Source organism: Melospiza melodia, chromosome 3 (assembly GCF_035770615.1).
Source record: "Melospiza melodia melodia isolate bMelMel2 chromosome 3, bMelMel2.pri, whole genome shotgun sequence".
Classification (NCBI taxonomy): Eukaryota; Metazoa; Chordata; class Aves; order Passeriformes; family Passerellidae; genus Melospiza; species Melospiza melodia.
Genome location: NC_086196.1, coordinates 125,290,331 through 125,316,068, shown reverse-complemented (window position 1 = coordinate 125,316,068; position 25,738 = coordinate 125,290,331). Strand labels below are relative to the sequence as shown.

Here is a 25,738-nt window from a genome sequence, read left to right as displayed (position 1 = left end):
CTTCATAATCTGCTCTCATTTGTTGCCACTCACTGTGCCTGATGACCTATAGATCAGAAAATCTGGAACAATATAGACCACACCGGTGATCAGAAGACGAATATTTTGGTTTACTGACCAGGATATGTATGTAACTATCTTTTTTTTTTTTTTTTTTTAACTACGGGGTTTTTTTACTATTGCTTATATTTGTAAAGCTACTAACATAATAGCTCAGGTTACCACACCTTGAAGGAGCTGCAGGTGGCACACGGATCCCTCTTCCTCGAATGCCCCGTCCGCGTGACGAATCCTCAGAACCGTTCAAATACGAAAGCTCTCTCAGCTGCTCCTGGCGAATTTCATCATTATAATCCTGAAATGCAAAAGGTGAAACTTCTGAAACTTTGTATTTTGGCTGAGCTGGCAAATCACCCAAACCAGAAATTCTGTGGATGGTATTTTGGTGAGTTGTTCTGCATTACCACTGGTATGCTGAAAAATTGTACAAGTGGGAGTGGACAATTGCCTATAATATATGGACAGAAAAACATATATGTACGGGTAGTGAAGGTGGTCATAAAGAGTATGAACATGCAAAAAAACCCACAAAAGGCATAGAAGGCATAAACACAGAGAAATGTATATCCTGAAACAGTCAAGTAACAAAGCTATGTTTACTATAAAAAAATATTAAATGAAATAAAATAGGCCCATTTTAAGTCAACAGGGTATCAACTTCAGCACTGCAATTTCTGTTGACTCAGTAAACTTCCTTCTCTCACTGATACAAAACAGAATTGCAGACTCATAAACTGGTTTGGGTTGGAAGGGACCCTAAAGATGTAATTCCAAGCCTCCTGGCATAGACACCATGTTGATTTCCTCTGCATTGGAATGCATGATTGGGTGAGGTGATCCTTGAATATTAACTATGTCTATTGGGCCCCTCTGCCTTCCAGGGCTCTGTCCTACTGCACTGCACCGAGCAGTTCCCTGGAGAGAGCAAGGTCTGCTCTCCTCAAGCCCAGGCCAGACCTTGCTGTGCATTCTCCTCCCTGCCCTAAGGCTCTTGAGCTCCATCATTTCATGGTCACTGCAGCCCAGGCTCACCTTGAGCTTCACCTTCCGCACCAGCCCCTCCCTGTTGGTGATAACAAAGTCCAGCACAGAGCATCTCCCCAGTGGCTTCCCTAGCACCAGGAGAAGGGAGTTATCCTCAGTGTATTCCAGGAATGCACTTGCCCTGCTGTGCTGTCCCTCCAACAGATCTTGTGGACATTGAAGTCCCCATGAGGACCAGTGCTTGTGAACCTGAAGCTGCTCTTTTCTGTCTATAGAGTGTCTCATCCACTATAATACATAATAATGGACATGTTTACTTACTTTGTGTTTGTCCAAATTCCTCTGTCAGAAATTCCATTTTTTTTAGCTTCCTTCCATTTTATCCAGCATTTTATGGGCTGATCACTGTACTGAAAATCTGCTGCAGCAGCCAGCTCACTGGCAGCACAGCTGTGTGATAGCTAATTATTGTTTCAAAACAGAAACATTATTGAATTTCAGCTCTTCTGTCCTTCCATTCCTCCACAAGCAACTGCCATTGACTGTCATGCAAGGACCTCAAAATGCATTACAAGTGACACCTCTTTCAGACAAGCTGAAGACCAAGTATATGGTGAGTTTGAACTGAGGCACTGCTCATTCCTTCTTCCACCTAAGGAGGTCCAGGAAATCTGTTTAAAGATATGATCCTGATCCTGCTGTGTTCTAAGAGTGTAGGCCTAGTCACAATTTCCTTTCTAAACTCTAGAGAGTGTAGCTGGAGAAAAATCTATTACTGAAATTAGGAAAAGAACCTTATTTTTACAATATAGTGTGTGATAGCTGCAGCACAATCATAATTAAAAATAAAATAATCTAATTTATTAGCCAAATCCTTAATTTGATCATAGAATAGATAGTGGCTTTCATTTCATACCATCCCCAAATATTTTTGAACATTTTTCTGTCCTTCTAACTCTAATAGTTATAAACCAAAGACATCTTCTAAATCAATGTGCTCTGTAAAATACAGAGGGAAAACCAGAATCACTGATATCACATTTACAGCAATTGTTGGAACAGGTACCATCTACTGTGCCCTCTTAATATCATCTGTTATTCATCCTGGCTTTACAAGGATTAGGACTTCAAATTTGCTGATTGAGTTTACCCTCCAGATTCCACACTGGTACTGACACCAAATTTCATTAATAATGTAGGTACATCTTGTAAGAGGAAAATGTGGGAGGGAAAGAAAAAAAAAACAAAGGACCTGCAAGGGACAGAAATTGGAATTTCTGTGTTGCTGCTTTAACCCTTCTCTTTTGGAATATTGCTGTATAAATGAATTCTACTAAAAATTGCCTCAAAGAAACTATTACTCCCTCAGGTAAAAATATAATTTAAAATCTTAGTATCGACAAAACAGAAAATACAAATTGAATTTATAATGTACAATAAGATCTGCAAAACTGCACCATTCTGTTATGCAATGCCCTTAGTTTTTGTGTGCAGGTTCTTTGCTGAACAATCAGTTAAGAAACAGTGTATTTTGAAATGACAAGGTAAAGACAGCAAAGTACACCCAAAGGAAGATGGTGGGACAGGTTTCTTGAAAGAGAATGTTTTTATTAAAAATATAACTCTATACAGATAATTTATCTTGCAGGCTCCTTAAAAAGCATAATAAGGATCATAATTTCTAAACATGAAGCCTGAAATTTTCACCATAAATTTTCATTTTGCTTCTTCCCTTAAACAGAAACATAACACTGAATTAATCTTTCATAGCAGCTACACATATAGCTAGAGTCAGGGTATCTATCCTGATGAATATTTAATTGCATCTGAGTTCAGAGCCCAGCACATGAGCAAAATTATGCTGTTGATGTTTCATATATACCTAGTCCCAAGAAAGAGTACATGATGTTTCAAGGTATACCTATACTGAACAAAGTACAAGGAAGTAGCTACACACTACAGCAGTATATTTTGTTTCAGGAAAAAAACCCAAAAAAGCAACCTTCTTTTCATGTTAAAATAAGCTCATGAAAAATGTGCTGTACTTCATTGTTTTTCTTATAGTTTTCTAGTAGTCTTATACCTATTCTTACAGCTGATAATCTATATCGACCTATATATTTTGCTCTTGTTTATAGCCCTACAGACATTACTACCTATACGCAGCTTTTTCAATTGTTGCTGATATGGAGGCTGCAATTGACTTGCATCATGGTGGTCAGTGTTTACTAACTGTGAGGTAACCACCCATGTCCATGACTATTCACCTAAACACACATCTTGACTTTAGAAATGCGAAGGATTTTCAACATCAATAAAATCATAGCATCTAGGGCTACCAAAAATTGCCATGTTTATGTAAATGCCCAAAAAACCAAATTACATGTTTAGATAAAATATTCAGTAGCCCAGAAAACATCAGCATATTTACCCCAAATTACCACAATTAAATTTATTAATGAAGGTTTGGAGTGATTAATTAGGTTGGCAGCCTTGAATGTTGTAGGAACAAAGGAAACCCATGTGCAGGTTTTCCACAGGAAATCCGAGTCTGGCTGGTGGCAGCTCACCCACAGGCCCTTCTGGAAGCACTGACAGGAGATGCAGCAAAGAGGGGAAAGAGCATAAGCTGCTAAAAAACTCAGTAAACCATTCTGGCAAAAAAAAAAAAAAAAGCAAAGTATGATGCAAGTTGCAAAACCTGATCTGAATTAACAAGAACATGTAGTGACAAGCCAAGAGAGTTTATAAAGAAATCAAAGGCACAGAAGGACCGAAAGGATTTGGGGAATATGTATCTATCATTATCATAACAGAGGCTCATAGAAGTCAAGAATAAATCAATCCTTAAAGGACTGTGATCTCCTGTCCTGAGGTACTCTGCCCATTTAAGTCCTATTATAATTCTATTAATAAATATCATTACTCTTATCTGTGACAGCTGAATTTCCTTCTTACCAGATAGTTAGGGGAAAAGCAATTTAGGTTACATTCAAACTACCTTAAAAATGCAGAGTTATACATGTCAAATCTAAAATGATAATCACAATATTTCACAGTGACAATTTTGAAGCATGAATAGGGCACTCTTTCACTCCCACACATGTAATATCCTCTGAAGCTGTGTTGCCAGCACAGAGCACCACATTCCCAGACATATGTTTGCCCATCCTGCCACACTCTCTTCCTGTGCTCAGGGAGCAGAAAGGGAACAGGAGATGGATTTGGACTCCTGCAGCATTTCTGCATCCTGCCCAGCTCCTTGCATCAGCAAAAGAATCCCAGGGCTCTGTGTATTTGCACAGATTCACTGAAGCTAGACAATCTCCCCTGAATTCTGCTGGTGCTGCCTTGGGGCTATTTTCAGGCAGCTTAAATTCCAATTAGGCTAAAATTTCCATTGAGTACATGCTTCAGAAAACTCACAGCCAGAAAATGGGACACAGAAGACTCAGTGAAATTTAGGTGGAGCTAGGTGATGGGAATATAGCCCTTCTGTTTTGTTTGGTTTTAGATACATTCTAATTTTGGACACTAACAGAGACATTGGCCACATGCCCCTTCTGTATATGGGGAAGCACTAAAAAGCACTGTGAAAATAACTGGTGATGAGGTGTTCCTGGAGTCCCTGATTCTTTGTGTTCTCTGTGTCCTTACAATGGTAAACTGTGCTCTACTTCAGCTTCAGAGCATAGTGAGAGCCACTTATCTGGACTCATGGGGTCAGGATCTGCAGTTCAGAACACTGAAGAGGCCAAGAACCCTGGAATTTCCACTTTTTAGTTGAGTGTTTTAATATCAGGCTGTTACAAAAAAGAATAGTATGGGTTACTCAGTACTCAAAGTACTTGACAAACTAAATCCTGAGGTGACAAGAGATATTTGGCATTTCCTGTTACTTTTTTACATTTAAAATCCTGTTCTAAGACTCCAGTGCACTCATTTAAACATTGAATTTCTTTCTGCACATATCAATAGCCTTTATCATTGTCAGGTTAGTAAACTTAGAACAGTTGTGCTAGGTAGATTGGATAGCCCTCTCCACCACCTAAAATTTGGGTGAGACAGTGCCTGAGGTGGACATGTAAATTCATTGCTGCACCTGGGTCAGGGCAACCCCTGGTATCAATCCAGGCTGGGGGAATGAACAGATCCAGAGTAACTCTGATGGGAAGGACCTGGGGGTGCTGTTGGATGAGAGGCCTGGCCTGGCAGCCCAGAAAGCCAAACATGCCCTGGGCTGCACCAAAAGCAGCGTGGTCAGCAGGGTAAGGGAGGAGATTCTGCCCCTCTGCTGCACTCTGGTGAGAACCCAGCTGCAGTTTTGCATCTAGTTCTGGGGCCCTCAGCACAGGAAGGACGTGGATCTGTTGGAATGATCCAGAGGAGGGACACCAAGATGATCAGAGGGCTGGTGCACCTCTGCTATGAGGAAAGGCTGAGAGCTGCCTTTGTTCAGCCTGGTAAAAAAAGGCTTTGGAGGGATTCTGTGTCATTCCAGTACTTGAGGGGAGCATATGAGAAAGATAGACTTCTTAAAAGGGCACACAGGACTACTTTCAAACTGAAAGAGTAGGTTTAGATTAGATATTAGGAGAAAATTCTTTACCGTGATGGTGGTGAGGCAGTGGGACTGGTGGCCCAGAGATGCTGTGGATGACCCATCCCTGGCAGTGTTCAAGGCCAGGCCGGATGGGGCTCTGAACAACCTGATCTAGTAGGAACTGGCTGGAACTAGGTGATCTTTAAAGTCCCTTCCAATCCAAGCCATTCTATGATTCTATGAACTGCATCCTTAAGCTTCATGCTTTGTCGTTGTAACACTAATTTTAAGTCCATTGCAAAATATGAGATTCATCTGTAGTTGAGCCCATGCCCAACCAAGCAATCCCTACAAAGTTCATCAGAACTGTGGGAACTGGCTGTAACCCACCCTTCCTGTGTGTATGATGGGTATGGCATATGTTCTCAACAGTACATGGAGGAGCTCAAACCCCACAGGTGGTTGCATGTTCCCAGATAACACCCACACTCTCTGAACCCATGTTTAATGTATATGCATGGTTTCCTAGTTACCTACAGTCAAAGCCATCTGTTAAGATGGCTCTCTGCCCGTTCACAGATTGCTCTGGTTATCACACCAGAGCATAGGTGCCAGGTAATGATAGGTTTAGATGGACGGCCTGCAGTGCACCCCAAGTAACAAAGCTGCTGCCAAAATGACTCCAGTACCGTGTTAGCAACGCACGCCTCTTTGCATTTGCCCATATACATTGGCACTCAAGTAAGGCCATTTTGTATGCATGTAGTTCTCTGGCAGATCCCAATAAATATACAAAAATATAAATATAATCCACTGAGCCCAAGGAAGAAATTACTTTCTCTAAGCAATCAGTATCTTAGCCAGAGCCACAGCCATAAATGTTACACACTTTCACTTGCCCTGTATGCAAAAAGGTGCTGCCTTTACCTGCTTACAGCCAGTCTGAAAAATAAACCTTAATTGTGTGAATCACCCTCAGAGATTGAAACACATAAAACAGACCGTACATTTCTCTCAGTAGCAATTTGAATGTGTTGCAGCCAATATGAGTTTCAGCTTCTAAATGCCTATGGGCAGAAAGCAAGCAGACATAAGCTAGAGCCACGTACACTTGCCTTTGAGGTTAGTTGACAGCTGGGGGATTTGTCAGCTTGCCACAGAGAGCAGTCACCCAAGCGTGGATGTCATTTTTCTCTTTGAGCATGCACAATTAAATCTGCCTGGCATCATCAGCATGGGGCATCGCTCTCTACAAGCAGTGTGCAAGGGAGGGGAGTGTTTGCTCCTCAGCATCTGAAGAGAAGCTGCCAGTCCCAGGGTGGAAATTGTACGTAGGCAAAGTGCTAAAAAACTTTGACCTAGATATTTTAGTCTTTGATGGAACAGAGCAAAATAAGTCTCAGTTAATTGCATAATCAATTCAAATTTTGTTTTTCATCCTAAAGAGACCTTTCAACAGATTATTACAGTTTACATGGAAATGCTGTTAGACACACAAAATAATCACACTGAAGATGGGGACATGGCTTTTGAAAATCTTGCAGAAGCCTGCAATAAATTTCAGCCATTTACCCCAATTTTTTCCACTCCTCTTGCTCACAGGCCCCACACAAATGGATACTGTGGTCTGTAATTCATTCAAATGACAGCTATGCTGCCACAGAAGTCAGTTAGCTGACAGCTCCCTATCCCTGAATTTAATTCCAAGTGAGCTCTGGCTGCCAGACTTGTGCTTATTTACAGCTGTCACTTGAAAGAGACTTATAAGGTAATAAGAACAGAGGGCATATATCAGGCTACAGGATGGTGCAGCCACTCTAATCCTAAAGAAATTGTTATGGATTCCTGCTGGATGTTTACACTGGCTTCTTGGAAGGAAGGGATGTGATATGGGTGCTCTTCCTCCAGGAAAACACAGTTGCTTCAAAGGAGGCAGCGAGAGGAGCAGGACTGCCACTGTTCTCCAGCTGTTTGCTGAAGCTCTGCTACTAATGAGATCATTACCTGCTCTTAAGGCTGGATTAACTGTCTGCTATAATTTACATCGAAGCTGTTATGGTTTGACACTGGCATAATGCCAGTATCCCCATGAAAATTCCCTCTCCCTGGCATCTGCTGTGAGGTGGTACCTGGAAATAAGCAAAGCAGGCTCCTGCTTAAGGAAAAAAGAAAAAAAACTTTATCAACTAAACTACAAAAAACTAAACCACAAAAGGAAAAAAAAACACAAGGAAAATGAAAACTACACAGAAACACACTTCCCCCTCCTCCTTCTACCAGATCCCCAGTACATTTACATTTCTGAAAATTATCCACACTCGGTCTGGCACCACCCTTTAGAAAATCAAATCTTCAGCTCATGAAGAGTAGACGGAGTCCTTCCTTGTGCCACGGACTTCTTGCCACAATTAGCGCCGCCCGGAGTCCTGCTATCTCGTGACATCTCCTTTCCATGCCAAGGTGCTCTCACCACCAGGCATGGGATGGGGCAGAGGCCTGCTTTCAGGGTGGGCCTTTTTAAGGATGCCTCGTCTCGTTCCAAGCAGAGCACACTCTCATCTCTGGGACCTTTGTGCCCTCCATTTCTTCTATACCCCCTGGGGCCGAGGGGTCTCAACACCAAATTCTCCTGGCTCCGAGCCTCCGCTTCCCCCTGCAATGCAGCCTCTGTATCACCAGGAAACAGTCCATGGATCTACAACAAAAGAGTCCAGCAAAATTGCCACTCCATCTTCCTCCATTCCTTCAACATCTCTCTTTCTCTTTGCCAGACCCCCTTACTGGCCTATTTCTTCCTTCATCTTCCACTCTTATCCCTTTCCTAGGAAAGGTAATGTTCCGTGAAGTTCTCACTATCCACAAGGGTTAAAAGCTCTCCCAGGCCGCTGGGCTGCTCACTGCCCCCCCCCTCTCCTCCCAGCCGTGCTGCCAGCACATGATATCAAGTTTCAAGGTAACAGTTCAAGCACAGGCTGCATTCTCTCCCTCTCCAAAAAGGTTGGGGGGGAATAAACAGGTCGCTCGGTGCTCCCCCACCCTTCCACCGAATCCGGGCCTACCGTAGATGGGCCTCGTGGCTTTCCCCTCCCCCAGCCCAGCAGCAAGGGCTGGGAGAGACCCAACTCCTTCACACCAGAAATCCCAAGAGGGCTCTGAAGGACAAGAGCCCTGCTTTTAACTCCTTGGGTTTGTGGTCTCAAGAGGCGGATCCAATGCCCCACTGGTCAAACCAGGGGCTCCTCTTAAAATCCGAACACCCATTGGTGACCACAGCAAAACAACATATCCCAGATGTCCCATTTCCGGTCAAACCACGACAGAAGCCAATACAAGTAACAAGCTACACACAGTACATATGCAACTTTTTTATTCCAACTATGCCAGGTAGACCCAGATTGCCTCCTGCTAACCCACTGCTGGAGGTTTGCAGCTCCCTTGTCAAGGATAACAGGGATGGCAAGAGCAGGCAGCAAAATTCAGATGTGTTTACTCTTGTTTAGTGTACCTGTCTTGTCCAGCCTGGCTACAGCCACGCTGCCTCAGCCCCATGTGGCACAGCAAACAAAACATGCTGCTTGACCTAAAGAGACTAGAAAGGGCGACCAAGAAAGACAGGTCTGGGCAAGAAAGTATCTTACTACAGGACTGTGGAGTGCCCTTGCTTCTACAGCTTCTGGATCACTTCAGAACCTTAAAAAATCCCATATATTATATGCTATCATCTGTACCAGCTGATAGCATATAATACATTGGAGCTGAACTTGATACATGACAAAAAACTAGTTCTTAAATCAATTTTAGGGTTTTTTTATTCCAATACAGGATTACGATACCATGAGCTGCCCTTGGAGTAAGGACTGTCTTGGCAAGCACTAAGTCTATTTTACAGATGCAAAGCAGAAATGTCTTAATAATTCTGCTAGCATATACTGAAATCTATTAATAACTGTAAGTCAGGAGATAAAGAATATCTTAAATTTCACTTACTACAGACCCAGCTGTAACATCCTGGGAGCAGAACCTGGCAGAAGGGTGGTTCTTTACAGTCAGCACTCTCTTGACAGAGGAGCTGAGGGAATGGGAATGTTTGGTCCTCTATTTTTCTAGAAAACTGATTGCTCCAGACTAACCCAAGTTCTGCTGGGTTCTAGATTCTGCTGCATGCAGGACCCTTTAGGAGCCCTGAATATCTCTTTGATCATCCAATTTAGCCACAGTCTATGTCTAAGAAGTTTTTTGTAGGCTTAGAATAAACAAGACCTCCCAGGTCACTGAGGACTGGAGCATCGCTGTCTCCACTCCCGATGGCACTGCCCCAGAGCCTCACTGCCTGCCACAGCTGGCAGTTGTTCTCTGCTTGGCAGAGAACAAACTGGTGGCAAAGCTGCACTGACAGCAAAAGAAAGGATGGAGACAGAAACTCCTTCTGGGAACCTCAGGCTGCCATGAGGGCTTGGCTTTGGAAGGCAGCAGCAGTGCCTCAGCATTTTCCTAGGCAATGCCTAGCCAGAGGTTGAGACAGAAAACACAGGATCTCTATTTCTCATGCACTCCTCCTGCACAGCAATCTGACTAACCCAAACTAAACAGCATTGTGCACATCCACAGCACAGTGCCAAGACTTTTTTGCATAGTAAAGGAGAAAAAAAACAAAAAGATACACGCTGGGAAGATGGTCTGTAATAGCATCATAAAAATACAAGAGCAATTTTCACTGCTGGAATCAAAGATATTTTCAATCTGCTTGGTTTGAACTGCTATAATCTAAATTAGTTTCATTGCTGGTAGATTTATGGATAGCCAGTGTAATGGTGCAGAGGACAATCACAGGAGAACAAGTAGGTATGCAAGGAGTCCCCTTCTCCATACTAAATTCAATAAGCATGAGGAAAAAACTGTAAAAGAATGCTGCTAATGAATCCCAGGGTCACTGTCTGAACTGTCACAGAAACTAAAAATATTAAAATAATATACATTTAGCTTTCTGAAGTTTATGCCTCACTTCATGTGAGAAAGAGCAGAAATATATAAATAAATAAAAATAGTGAAAGAAAAAGAAACATATCAAACAAGAAAAGCTGAAATCATGACAGTGGAAAACCAAAGCAAATGTCAAGCTCAAAAAATTAGCAACAATCATGTAGGTTTAAAATAGCTGATTTAATAATTCCATTAGAAAGGTATGCATCAGAAGTAAGATGTTTTAAGTTCAGGTTTTTTTTCAGAATGAGATTTGAGACAAAAGGAAAAATTATTAAGGAACTAACAAGGAGTAACAAGAGGTAGAAAATAATTCACAAAGGAAAGATTAGACCATGTACCAAGTGCAGATATACTCATTCCCAAGTGTCCCTCTGCTCTCCATAAAAAACACTGTATATAAAATACTAGGAATGAAATATATAAAAATGAGTAAGTAATTAATGCAGCCAGATCTAGATGAAAGTACTGTCAGAGTTGCAAGCTAAACAATTCAATGCAGCATGATAAAAATGTAATCAGTTCTAAAATAAAGTTGAACATATTTTATTTTGCTATTGCATAAATCCTTTAAATAAGTTTATCCACGAGGATATTTATGTCTCCTTTTTTTCTCTGTAGCATGTGTTGAAGAAGGTTTTGAGGTATTTTAATAGAATTATCACCTTTTCTTTTCCTGTTAACAGAATATCATCTAATTCCTGCTTCCTACTGGGTAGCAAAAAGTCTTTTTGCTTATTACATTTCTTCATGGCTGCTGTATCTACCCTCTCTCTGCCCAGGTGGCTGCACAACAAGACCAGCTTCAGATCAAGCACGAACGCTACAGGTTCAAGGGGAAATGTGAAATAAGTTCCCCACTGAAGGATCCACTCACTGAAAACATCTGAGCAGAAACAACTGAAGATCAAGCCCAACTATAAATCCAAGAACTGGCAGTAAAGCAGAGGAAGGAATGTAGGCTGTCATGTGGAATGCTGCCAGAAAACTTGTGGGCAAAAAAGTCTATTTATAAACAGCACTCAGAAGCAGAAAAACAGCTTCTAAAGAGCTGCATTTATAGCAAGACATTCCATTCAGTACATGAGGTCTGTATTTCATCCCTGCTTTTGCATTCCACTCCAGTGTTGCTCCCAATGTGATATATTCTGCATCAGGTAACCCTAATGATACTCCCTGGGCACAGATGCAAATTGTACTCCCAAGAGAAAAACCACAGGCTTATTGAGAGATGCAAATGCCATAAAATGAAGTCAGACTTAACTATCATATTTCCTACATACTAGTTTCATTGGCATAAAATTTATTTAATTCCATTTCTGACTGTCCAGAGTGTATTTTCTGACTCTCCATTGGTGTATTTTCTTAAAAATGGATTATTTTCCTGAAACATAACATGATGGAATTTATTCTAAACTTTTAAAGAGTTTCATGATGATAATCTTAGTATTGAAAATAAAACTCCAACTTCCTGATATCCAAACACATTTCCCATAATGAAAGAAAAAATAGTATTCAATACTTTTCTATCATTTCCAAGAAATGTGATCAGTAACTACATATGGTACTGAAAGGGAAAAGAGGGAAAGAAGGCAAAATGGGCTTGGAAAATGTGTTCAGCTGCTTTCTATTACACATTATTATACTGTTATAGACATACTGAAGGATTTTAAAAGTGACCCTACCTAGCTCCTTCTTAGTGCTCTCCATACAGTTTTGTACTTATAAACATTTTAAAATTTTCTTAATAATAGTTATATTCTTTAATATTTATAATATTCATATAATCTATATATATATATATATATACAATATTTAAATAATGGCATATAAAAACCTTTATGGTTGTCCTTCCTGCTTATTAAGAATATGAATCACTGAAATGTATCAAAAGGTCTAAGTCTCTTTGAAGCTACTAATCTGAACCCTTATCAAAGAAAAGCCTTAATAAATTTAATTCTATGCCATGAGTCAGAAATCTACAAAAAGAGAATTGTTAAGTTACTTCTTTTTTATTCACAGAGATGAATTTTTTTTCTTTTTCTTATAGCAGAAAATGCACACAGATGACTGGGTGAAAGGAAAGGAATCTTCACAGAACTTTGCCTAAGCCAGATGTTAATCAGTCTTTTATATTAGAACTATGTTCTCCAGTCTTTCCCAAATAGCTGAAGCAAGGATTTCTGTAATTGTTTATTAAATCTGTGTGAAAGCAAGTACAGGTTTTTAAAATACAGCATATATGGATGACTGGTTATTAAGTCAATACTATTAATTAGTAATATGGCTAACATTATCCTGGCCACAAATTTCCTTTCCTAAAGTCACACTCTTAATTGGGATAGTAAAAATACAGTTGAGTAATTAGGAAATTAAACTTAAGGTCTCAGCTTTTTTTTTTTACCTTAAAATACAAGGGCAGATTGAGGAGGCGTTATACGAGTAAGCACAACTCCTGTGCCCTGAAGAACTTTGCTGAGCTCAGTGCCACCCTAAAAGGACTCAGCAATTCCATCTGGAAAGGGGATGCCAGCAGCTGTTAACCAAGTGCCACATAAGCTGAATTTTCCAAGCCGATTTCCCATTCAGCACAAAAGTGGAATGTTTGTCCAGAGCCCAAGTGTGAGTGCCACTGACTCCACCTGTGCTCAGGGCTTCCTTTACCCCACTCATACAAACGCCACAAACACAAACACCCAAGCCAGGCACCCAGAACCCTGCTGCCTGCTGAGCTCAAGCCTCACCCAATTTCACCGCAGGATCACAACTGGGGTTTGAAATCAACCCTATATCCTTGACTATGAAAAAAGACCTCACTGATTTCAGTGCTTTTCTGTGACCAAAAGTGGGAGCAGGTGACATGTTAGTCCAAATAGAACATATTTGTATCTCCACAGTGACAAATTGAGGAGATACAGGGGTTTTACTCACAGAGCTAAAAATGTAACTTCATTTATTTTTTATCTAAAAATAATAGGTAGTGCTAATAAGCCTCAGCTGTGATGTGAATACAAAAAAAGTTTTACCTGAAGGATGATTCCTTACCAGTATTCTATACTGCTATAAAATCTGTGGTGTGCTATCTTAACATCAAAATATATGTAAATATCTGTCACCTTACTTTGCATGTTTTCCAACCGAAAAATGACACAGACTTACAGTGGAATTATGTGGAACTGAATTTTGTGAACCCATTAGTCTCAAATTACTATTTAATTATAATTAACCCGGTTCTACATTACTGATTTTAGAATCATGGTGGAAATCTTGCTAGACCTTCCTTCTGGTTTTCCATTCAATTCAAGAAAAATGTTCTAAATTTAAATAAATGTTTCACATTTATGACAACTAAATGCCTTGTCTTTCAATAAAATAATTCACTTCATCACAGAAAATATGAGTGGACACTAAAGAAATAACAATAGCTGCATCACTTGCTTTTATGAAGGAAAGACTGCTATAAATGGAATGACCCAAGACTTTTTTTTTTTTTGTAATTCAAATGATCAATTATTTTAACTGAAATGTATTTAATTAAAACCAAAATATATTTAATTTAAAGTATTTGCAATGTGTTTCAATGATTAATCTGGATAGGCACTGGATATCAATGTCTCATTAAGCATTTATATTCAGTATAGCAAGCCAAGGCAAATGCATATGACTTCAAGGTGCTGAGTATTCTCAGTTTCCAGTGGCTACAACTAATCCTACTTAGCAGCAAAGGTAGATTATTTTATTGAACTTAAGCTTTTCAGACCTGGGGTTTATGAGATTAAAGCTTCCAATGCAGCTCTCTGCTGGGCAGGTCTCAATAACCCACAGTTATTTACACTCATTACATTTGGGCTAAGTGGTTTGGGTAAAAACCTCATGATTTTCCTGGATTCCTTAAAGCTCCTATAAATAACCTGGGTTGAAAATTTATGTCTTAACCTGAAATTTTGATGTCCAGGCTTTCTTGCTGTCATGCCAGAGCCTCACTAAAGTGTGCTGAGAATTAACAGACCTAATATTGCTGTTAAAAATCCAGATTCCCTGAAATCACCAAGTTGAATGATGAAAAATCTGGATTTTTCATCATTCAACTTGGTGATTTCAGGAAAATCACTGGGAAATTTTAACTGCTTTCAAGTCTGTCCCTGTAGGTCAGAACATTTAAGCACAAATCTAGATATAAAGAAATTAAAGATACACCACAGAGTTCTCTCTGCACAAACCAAGAGAACTTCACATTTCTCCAAGTTTTGTTTTATTGATAAAGAAATCTTAGCTTCATCTCTCTAGAGCCACTTCCCAGCACCAAATTAAAATATCCAGAACAAGGCAAAAGGCTGTATGTGCTACAGAATGCAATGCAATGCACCATCAATTCAGTTTCATACAGTCGACATGGTAATGTAAAAATGTTGCCTTTTCCTTTTATCTTTTTTTAAATCAAAACATCTGATCAGAGCTCAGGGGCTGGTGGAAAACTCGAGCATGACTAATTAGAGCATGTCTTCTGGTTCCCATTGTGTCTCCTGGCATCATGTAATTTCAGAATTTTCTATTTCCCCAAACATCATTTACAGTTAGTAGAATTATAATTTTGTTTTCTGGTTTTGGAAAAAAAAATCACTTGTTGCTTTCTAATTAACTCCTACTAACATTTTTTTTTCTTCTCATCAGGGCCACAAGTTTGAAGATTTGGAAAAGAGAATTTCCACACATCACCAAGAAGACCCCCCATAACCACATAAAGACATCAGATAATCAAACACTGATGAGTGTTTTTAAGCAGAAAATAATGTTTAGAAAGGTGTGAGCAGGTGAACTTGTATTTTCAAGGGTCTGGGAATGGGCCCAGGCCTTGTGATCAGTGGCCCAAAGTTGAGCAGGAGGCAAGTCACTGGTGCTGTGCTCCAGGGGTCTGCGCTGGGTCCAGCACTGCTCAACTCTACTCATGAGTGGATGAGAGAGCAGAGCAAGTTCACAGGTGACACAGAATGGGGAGGAGTGGCTGATACACCAGAGGGTTGTGCCACCAGTCAGAGAGATCTGCCATGCTGACACATGGGCAAAGAGGAATCTCATGAATTTTCACAAGAGTGAAAAGTCGTACAACCGGAGAGGAATAATGTAGGCACCAGCACCTGCTGGAGGCTGTGTCCTCAAAGAAGTTTTCTGAAGCTTTGCAGAAAAGGACTTTGGGGTTCTGATGAACAAAAAGCTCACTAGACATCAGCAATGTGCCCTTGGGCCAGTGGCACCTTGGACTGCATTTAGGAAGAGCACTGCCAGGAGGACAAGGGAGGGATTATTCCTGTCTGCTCAGCACTGGCAAGGCCAGAACCGGCTCTGCCCAACGCTAAACTTCCAAGGAGAAAGACACAGAGTTACTGGAGTGTGTCCATCATAGAACCACTGAGATGATTAAGGGACAGGCATCTTTCACATGGGATCAGGCAATGAGAGTTGGGGCTGTTCAGCCTGCAGAGCAGAAGGCCTAGGGAAATCTCATCAATGTGTAAAAATATCTGAAGGGAGGGAATGAAGAAGAGGGAGCCAAACCTTACTCAGCAGTGCCCTGACAGGACAAGAGGAAACAGCTGTAACTTTAAACATATGAAATTCCATCTGATAATGCAATTTTTATTCTTTTTTTCTGTTGTGAGGATTCTGAACAGTGGCACAGGTTGCCCAGAGATGTTGTGGAGTCTCTGTCTTTGGAGATATTTTAGAGCTGCCTGGACACACTCTTGGGTACCTGGAGGAGGTTGAACCAGATAACCTCTGGAGATCCCTTCCAGCTTCAACTACATTCTTATTCTATGAAAGGGAGTCTTATGTTATGAATTATTTGATGGCTTAAAAGGAAGTTTCACGTTCATCTTAGGAATCCATACAAAATTCTGCTGCTGAACGACTCATTTCTTATGCTGTATTACACGTTCCCAAAATGTGGCCTGAAGTAATTTTGAAAAAGAGTCTGTTCAGCTGTATTTACACTGTCCAACAAATGTAAATTAATTCACATTCACAGAATCATACCTCCTTTAAGATACAATTTAATATTCATAGTAGTTCTCTTTCAGTCTGAGATTTTCTTGCCATGCAAGTTTCAGATCATCACATTAGAAAATGCCCAGGTAAGACCTGCTAGGGTTCATTGCCATGTTGTGTTTTTTAAGGCAGCCTGCATTTAGAGCCATGTTTTGAAAGCACAAGGTCATGCAGCCACAAAAGCCTGGAAACACAAAAGACTTTTTGCACAGAGTTGTAAATCTGCTTGTTCCATATGCAATTGTGTGTGTCTGTATTTGTATGCAGCTTCTATTCACAATCACAGATTTTGCAAGTGACTAGGGCTCATTGCTGTGAAAATTCATTTGGATTTTTCAACATGGTACATGTTTCCTCTTCCTATTTCTAAACACAGTCAATAGTCAACAAAGTATCAAACTCTTTGATTCAGTGCAGAATGTGTTTCCAAACTACACTGATGAAAGGAAAACTCTTGTAGTTTTTATATTTTCAGTTCAAATGGCCATTTCAAATGCAGAATTGTTGATGGGTCATGTTAGGGGCATACAAATTTTTGGAAAGTGGTATTTGGCATACACCACTGGCAGCCAAAGAACCATTTTCACAGACAAGCAGATCTGTCTGCAATTAAAGGCAAGATTTTAAATGGGAACTTATTTTTACCTTTTCCTTTTTACATTTTTGAATGATACGAAGGCATCCTCATGAACAATTTGGTTTAATGGCATACAAAATCTAAGAAAGACTAAGTGAATTCATACACTTAATGAATGCATTTAATTTTAAAAACAAACAATAGGGAAATTCAGCCCCAGATTATGCAATTTGTTTCCTGGGAACAAAATTCTTGGATTTTGTTTTGTCATTCCCTAAATGAAATGAATTCTAACTGTAAATACTTCTACTATGTTAGTTGATACATAAATATTTCTATTGATCCTCTGTACTGCCAAGTGGTTTGTGGTTTTATTAATGCAAAATAGAGTTGTTTTATAGCAACTAAAGGATAAAATACTGCTTTACAGGAAAACATCAGGGTTTAAAACTAGAAAAGAAGAAATACATGCAATGTTTTCTGTGTAAAGTAGCTTTTATCTCAGCATAATGCCAATGATCTGAGCCTACAGGCTACTATAACAAGGAGGAGTGCTAGAACATGATTTTCACACTAACCTGTGAGAAAGATTAGATTATTTTTGTCTCCTAATGGCAATGCTTTCCTTGTGGAAATTATCTAATTATCTGCAAAACCAGTATCTTCGGAGTTCATCCTCTTTGGTTATTTCACTCCATGATTGGAATTGTTTGCTATTCAGCCCGGAGTGCTGATGGGGAAGATAGAAGATACAGGCTTTGCTCCAGTGAAAACTATGGAATCTAGTTGTCACCAGTGCTATTACAAGCTGTCTTCTAAAGCAGATGTTGGATAATGAATTTCCTGCATTAACACAGCAGAGTACTGCAACACTCACTACACCAGATGTGTATGACATCTGAAGCCTCCCTTTAAGACACTGAAATGATTACATAGATTTTTGAAGTTGAAGTATGATATAAATAATCTAACATTATCAGTACTTCTCATTTTAATACAGATACGAAGTCTGATATAAAATTACAGTTTATATCCTTCACATTCATCTGGCACAGAAGATGCAGTAACAAACCAGTTCACCAGTTCCTAATTTGAAATTAAATATAGGGTTGAGTAGTAGCACAGTCCAGTTCCACAGAAATGTCTAATAAAGCTTTCATGATATCACACATTTTTTGCCCAGGTATGCTCTTTCATTCTATACACTGTATACAGCTGTTCTGAGGATTTATCAAGGTTAAAGGGTGAAAAGAGAATGGATCTCAAACACACTGCCTTTCAAAATAAAAATTTCATTGCAATGGCTTCCATCTGGATCACACCCACAGATTTTTTCTTTTTCTCATTATCCCAACAAAAAGAGAGTTCTCTAGTTGTGTGAACCATCCTATAATAGACTGTTCTTTGTTTTGTTTGTTTTTTTTTTTTATTTCCAGGAATAAAAGATTAAGTTCTATATGATGGATAATATGGTATTTATTTTAGAACATTAAATTTAACAATATGCATTTCTTATCAGACAAATTCAGCTTTTTCAGTGTCACTCAAGCCTGAATATAATAACATGATAATGATGTTTTGCGCTATTACCTCGCATCACTTAATGTCCACTTAAGCTTTCAGATAATGAAATGCATAAGGAAGAGATTTTCATTCACTCTTTTAGCATTTTCTGCCTATGATTAAGTACACATGATTACACTGTTGCACTGATGGATGCCAATTTGCCATGAGGACATTTCGTAGCAATTATGTGTGATTAAAATATTCAATATTACATGTCATTCCTCTAGGCTGAGAATGCAGTGCTCAAAACCATCAAACAATTAAAACATATATATATGTTTATGTGTTATACACACACATGCATATATGATTGTACATATATAGAGGAAAAATACCCATATATGAAAAGACTTCCAGATGATTTGTGTGTTATTATAGATATGCACTCTTCTAGATAATTTGTCTTGTCTGCATAATTCAAATAAGGAAATTGAAAAATATTAATCAATTTTACACTATTTGTTTTTAAGAGAGAATTCTAATGACCTAGTGATTAGCCTCTTTTTTAAAACCCACACAAAATATTTTGGTTTAGCTCTCTACTGATAAGATGATACTTAATTTAGCAACTGAAATGAGTTTTTGCAATAATAGTACCCATATTCAGACATTAGTCATTTGAAGAACAGCATTAAAAGACCACTATTCTGTATCAAATACAGTTGTTATATCAGAATTGCCATAATAGAGGAGGAATCTGAAAATAATGACTTTTTGTGATGATTACTGTAACTAAAAGTTATTTCAATCATCTGTTGTGCACTTACACATAATGCTCACATTCTTCTTTGTGAGTTGTGAGTTATTTTAGTCTTTATTTTCTCAATTAGACTTGAGTATTTTCCAGCTACATTAACTTGCACGGCTCTGCCCTGCAACAAGTCAATGGCTCCATCCATATTCTTATTTGTACTATCTAAAGTTAGTGCTACAGTTGGAGCTTATTTGCATTTATGCAAATCAAAACTAAGAAAGAAACATAGTTAGGACTTGTTGACTGACCCTTATTTTATGAGTTTATTTTTAAAATTGCTTCCAGTTTTGCAGGTATTTAAAATCTGACTAAACGTGTAAGCAACGTAAACATTTAACTGAGTAACATATGCAGTGCAATGTCTGTTTCTGACTGAAAATGTACATTGTATTGGCTTCAGAATAAAATACACCTAAAATATGAGAATATGTGAATGGTTTTGAGATATGTCCTTTGATAGTAATATTTACCTGAATGTGCAGGAATTTTCTTTAAGAAAGACAAATTTTAGACAGATCAAAGTCTTTTAGAGACCATCTAAGACAGTCTTTAACTAAACTGGAGAAGAGAATCTTGAGTAGACTGGAAACCTTAGGGCAGAAAATGTCAACACATAAGGATAGAATGCAGTATCCCATCAATCAAATAATTTTTTTATTTTGCTTCTGGTTTTGATATTTGCCTGGTTCCTTCCAGTACAATAGGCATATTTAAAATAGATCAATTTGCCTTGTATTTAGTGGGACATGTCTGTAGCAGGTTTGGTGGTTTTGAGTTTGTTGGTTTGGGTTTTTTTTATTTATTTGGTTTTTTGTGGTTTTTTTTTTTTCTTTTCTTTAGTACAGAAAAAATGGGTGATTTATTTTAACTATATAGGAAAAGTGTCAGCTATAAAGCACACTAACTATCTAACACAAGATTGCTCATTCACCCAGATCTCTTAAATCTATTAGCCTGACAGGAAAGGTACATGAAAGTTTTCAAAGGCAAAATTACAAAAATTCAAATACAGCCCAACCTACTGAACACTTCCATGTGATCTCTGCTGGGCACTGGACATAAAGGGACCTTGGCAGAGCTAGTTACACTGATGTTTTAGATGCTCAATCTAACCTGGAGCAAATAAAAAGGCATTTATCACATCAGAGTCTGCTTAAGTAATCCCTCTCCTTCCTGGACTTCAGGTCCCACTCAGCAAAGTTCAGAAAACTATCAGAAAGGTTTAATAATTACAGCTTCTGTAACTCAGACAAGAACAGGTTTGTTACAATGAAATAAAAGACTATGTCTGCATTCATGGAAATGAATCAGCTGACAAAATATGTTTGCTATAAAGGTTTCATAATTGTTTTAGGAAGACTACCAGAGTATGTGACATCCTACAGAACAATAGGTATAGTATGAGGGAGTTGCAACTCACTTATGTTCCACAGTTTTTTAATGCTCTTCCTTTGCTTACTTAAAACACCTGACCAAGCATAAACACGTTTAAAGCCAGTCTAAACCACAGGTTTCCTGCTTTTTACTCTGAGGCTGATGGAATATTCATCATTTTTCTAAACATGGCAGTAGAAGTAGCTGCTTCTTAGGTATTCTGTGGCAAGCAATACCGTGTGCAAATATTTGTGAGGAAATTTCTGTTCAGTAATACAGAAAAGGTTGAAGACTGGTTTTCATTACACATTGCATTTATTTTTCTACCTAACAGAAAAATCTGAGGAAAGTAAACCATGGAAAGCAGCATCTGACTCCAGTGAATTCTTTTCACAAAAATCAATCTGAATGCCTTTAACACAAGTTTGAAGAATTGCATCTCAGAAGTTATTAAACATTCTTCTAGTAACCACGTGAGGTTGTGCCAGTTCCAGTAATCATTGTGTGCCACATAAAGAAACCCTGGAGTCATAACTTCTTGCTAGAAAAGCAAATGTAACATTTCTAGTCTTTCCCCTGGAAAGTCAGAGCTCATAGTGATTGCAGCTCTGATTGCTGCAAAGGCATGCCAATGATGAAGGGTGTGTTCTTTGACAATTTCCTTCCCACCCCCATCAAAACACTTGTGAAAAATCCAGTTAAGAAAATCCAGAGGCAAAAAGCATTATGTCTTCCTTTAACTCAGTCATATTCTGTTCTGTTTGTGGCAAACTCTGCCACTGCTACCTTTCTAAGTCTTTAATTTCTTCCCAATTTTATCTCCTGGACAGAAAAAAATCTGTTCACTGTACTCAGGCCAAGAAAAATTTGCACTTATATGAACAGAGAGAAGGAGTTTAGCTTGCAGCTACTGGAGATTATTCAATGGGGAAAGGAGAGACAAAAAAAAAATGGTGGGGATTATCAGGAGGGATAGAGAAGACTTATCAAAATCAGAAAGAAAGGATTCCAGCGTAATCTGGTCCTTGTATTAACAACATGTGCAATCACTTGTACCGGCAGTTTGTTTGCTCTGATTTTTCACATTATCCAGGGGCTATGTGTGTGAAGCTGAGGGTATGCATTTACAATGGTTAGTGAGTAACCTTGCAATATCTCTGGTGACACTATCCTCCAATCTCTGCTTCCCATTTATTATGTGGCAGAGGTCTGTGACAACTAGCACAAAGCCCATGGAAGCAGGGCATCTGCTCAGGTCTGCTCCTCCTATATTAATGTAGTATTAGAGGATACAGGCTGTAGTTTCCAACCTTCACAAAGGGTTAGAATTCCTAAACACAAACTGCAGTTTGACACGTACACACACAAGCAAAAAAAACCCCTGAAACAAAACATTAAATACAAAACAAGAAAACTTCTGTTCATTTTTGGTTTAAAATGCTTTTGCTATTAATTTGAACCATGAAAATAGTAAGTAGCAATATACTTTAATGAGTTTCTTCACTGATTGTGTGCAACAATAAATTCCTGCTTTTATATTTAATATCTATTTACTTGAATTACTCTATTTAATACATGTTTATGTGAGAGATTTTTAGATGAAGTTGCTGAGAAATTTAATATACTGAAAAAACACTTTTTGTTAGACATGTCACTGTTTTGAAAAGCATTAAGAACATTAGAATCACTGTACGCACCAGATGACAAACAAAATTATTATTATTAAACTTGTCACTAAACCTAGAGGCTGTCAATTATAACTGCTATCATTTGGCTCTCACTTCTTATTTACATTAGTAAAACAGAAAGAGACAAAAGCACTGGTGCTGGGGTGCTACAGCTGCTGTGGTGAATGAGAAAGCACCACTGGCCTCCAAGAGGCACAGGTTCCCAAACACGAGTTCGTTTCCCAGGGCTTCTCAAATGCTTCCCTCACCCACTTCTGTGACAAAACAAGGTCATCTACAAGTGTATTTTCTATTGAAAAAGTGCGTTATTATGGCTGCTGATCTCTGACATAGATTTTTTTTCTGCTTCTCCACCTGCCTACTGACACTGCTGTCCTTCAGCATTTTTTGACATCTTAAGAAACAGCCTATTCTTTAAACCCTCATCTCAGCACAAATTTGTGGAGACTTGCTGTTCTTTCCTGTTCTGTAGAGCACATCAGTTCTGACAACGACAGGAGCTGGCATGACCCAGGCACAGAGCAACAAAGCAATAACTTGCTGATGTTGTGAAGTTGTGCGAGTCCTGCTCCTTCAACTATTTAAAGGACACAAATGCAGCCTCCTGTTTCTCTCCTAAATGCTGCAAGAAAATGAGGCCAGACATATCTTGCAGTTCTCAATCAGAAAACCACCACTTAACACATGAAAGGGACTGGTATTGATAACAACTATACAACTGCACTAGGGAATGGAGGCAGGATGGTCCTAGAAGCCGGAACACAAGGAGGGCAAAAGTTAGGGATGGCAGACAAAATATTGGAGCTTCTGTCCATAATTCTGAGCCATCATATGGCAGAATTAAAGGCAAAAGCAAGCATGAATTGTCAAACAAAAAGCTCTCTGGCAAAATGGAGGCGGTGGCTGCCATCCAGTTCTGCCAGCTCACCGCCTGCAGCCCTGCCATCACACTGACATGGTGTCTGTGGCCATGACCAGCAGCTGTGAGCTCTGTGCAGCACAAAAGAGGCACAGGGCTCTTCCTGAACCGCCATGTGTCTGTCTGTCCCACAGCCAGATGGCAAGGGTGTGAAGCCTGTAGCTTGGTGAAATTATCTTGCTATTTATAGCAGCATATAGTGCATGATACCCAACAGAGTGATTTAGAGTCTACAGTAATGGTAAACAAGACTGAAATCTGGCAATTTGTCTGAAGGTCAAAGAAAGGGTAGGCACTTAAACTCTATGCTAATCAAACTCCCAAACTATTTAAGATACTAGATGCAAAGCATACATATATTTACATTCAACATGAGTTATGTTAAAAGCTGAAGAAAAAGCAGAGAGGGAAGAAACAGATGGTGTACCAAACATCACAAGTGAGTAAACAAGGAGACCTAAGAAAAAAGTCACCACAAAATCCAGACCTGTCAAACAAGTACTGACCTTAGCAAAGGTACACTTGGGCAGACACAAGCTCCACAGGCATCTCAGTGCCACGGGGCACATTGCTGAGGTTTTGTCAGGCTTTGTCAGGCTGTCACTGTGTCACAGTGACTCCAGCAGCACCTGTTACACTGTCTGCATACCCCCTCAGCAGCTGCTCTCTGCCACTGCCATTGTCTGACCTGTCTGCAACAAGTCTGGCCATGGGTTTTGCAAGGCCATAGCTGTTTGGGAAAAATTTCCCCTTCTTCCAGGCACCTGCTCACCCTGTGATCATTTCTTTCTCAATCTCATCTTTTTCATCTGGTCTATTTCTACCTTCTGGTGATTTTAAATATCATTCAGCTTTCCTGTTGTTTGCTAAAGGAAAGAATTAAACGTCTTTTCTACCTCATGGCATCTACAGTGGACATGGAAGACCACCACTGTCTGAGATCAGTGAAGTCCCACATGCATCACAGTATTGGGTTTGGCACGGCCAAGCTTTGGTACTGGGGGGGCTACAGGAGTGGCTTCTCTGGGAAGCTGCTGGAAGTTTCCTCCCTGTCCATCAGAGCAAATCCCTCAAAGCTGCAAAGTCAGATGTGCTGCTGGTCAAGGCTGGGCCAACCAGAAATCATGGTAATACCTCTGTGATAAGATATTTAAGAAGTAGGGGAGAAAAAAAGTTATTGCTAAAATGTAATTGTGGCCAGAGAAGAGCAGAGTGAGAACACATGAGAGGAACAGCTCTACAGACACCAAAGTCAGTGCAGAAGGAGGGGCAGGAGATGCTCCAGGTGCCAGAGCTGAGATTCCCCTGCAGCCCCTGGTGCAGCCCCTGGTGAGGCAGCTGTGCCCCGGCAGCCCATGGAGGCCGTGGGGCTGCAGAGATCCACCTGCAGCCCTTGGAGGAGCCCCACACTGGAGCAGGTGGGTGCCTGGGAGGAGGCTGTAACCCTGTGGGATGCCTGTGCTGGAGCAGGCTCCTGGCTGGGACCTGTGGGGAGAGGAGCCCATGCTGCAGCAGGCTGTGCTGAAAGACTGCACCCTGTGGAGCAGTGACCCATGTTGGAGCAGTTTGTGCAGAATTGTCTCCTGTGGGATGGCCTCATATTCAAGAAGCTCATGGAGGACTGTCTCCTGTGGAAGGGCCTCACACTGGAGCAGGGGAAGGATGCCTCTCCCTGATGAGCGCAGAAATACCCTGTGATGAACTGACCATAACCCCATTCCCTGTCTCTCTGCACTGGGGGGAAAAAGAAGAGGTGGGAAGGAAGGGGTGGGAGGAAGGGTTTTTTAAAGTCTTATTTTGCTTCTCATTATCCTGCTCTGATTTTGTCAGTAATAGATTCAATTAATAGCTCTAATTCTAGTCTGTTTTGCTTGTGATAGGGTTTGGTGAGTGATCTCTCCCTGTCCTCACCTCACTCTGTTAAATTTTCTCTGCCCCGTGCAGCTGTGGAAGGGAGCGATAGAGAGGCTTTGGTGGGCGCCTGGCATCCAGCCAGGGTCAACCAACTACAACCACTTACAGTGAAGAATGGTGCCATTGGAGCTAGAAACATGGCATCCAGCTATTTCAGCATGGATGCATCATCATTCTTGTAGGAAAGGACGAGTGAAAGGGAATTTGAAAGAGTAAGGATTCCTGAGGATAGTTTAACAATCTTTCTAAACAATTAACAATCTTTCAAAAGACTCCTTCTAAAGCTTGCTTTATTCTTCCATAAAGATTAATCCATTTTTGTCTCCTGGAAAAA

At 39.9% G+C, this 25,738-nt stretch overlaps 1 protein-coding gene across 3 annotated transcripts in view; it reads right to left on the bottom strand.

Moving 5' to 3' along the window:
- KHDRBS2 (KH RNA binding domain containing, signal transduction associated 2) overlaps positions 1-25,738 on the bottom strand; it is a 339,264-nt gene that overhangs the window by 125,600 nt on the left and 187,926 nt on the right. For all 3 annotated transcript variants that reach the window (XM_063153003.1, XM_063153001.1, XM_063153002.1), the window contains exon 5: positions 228-355. In XM_063153003.1, coding sequence (XP_063009073.1) covers positions 228-355 — 128 coding nt within the window. The remainder of the gene's footprint in view (positions 1-227; positions 356-25,738) is intronic.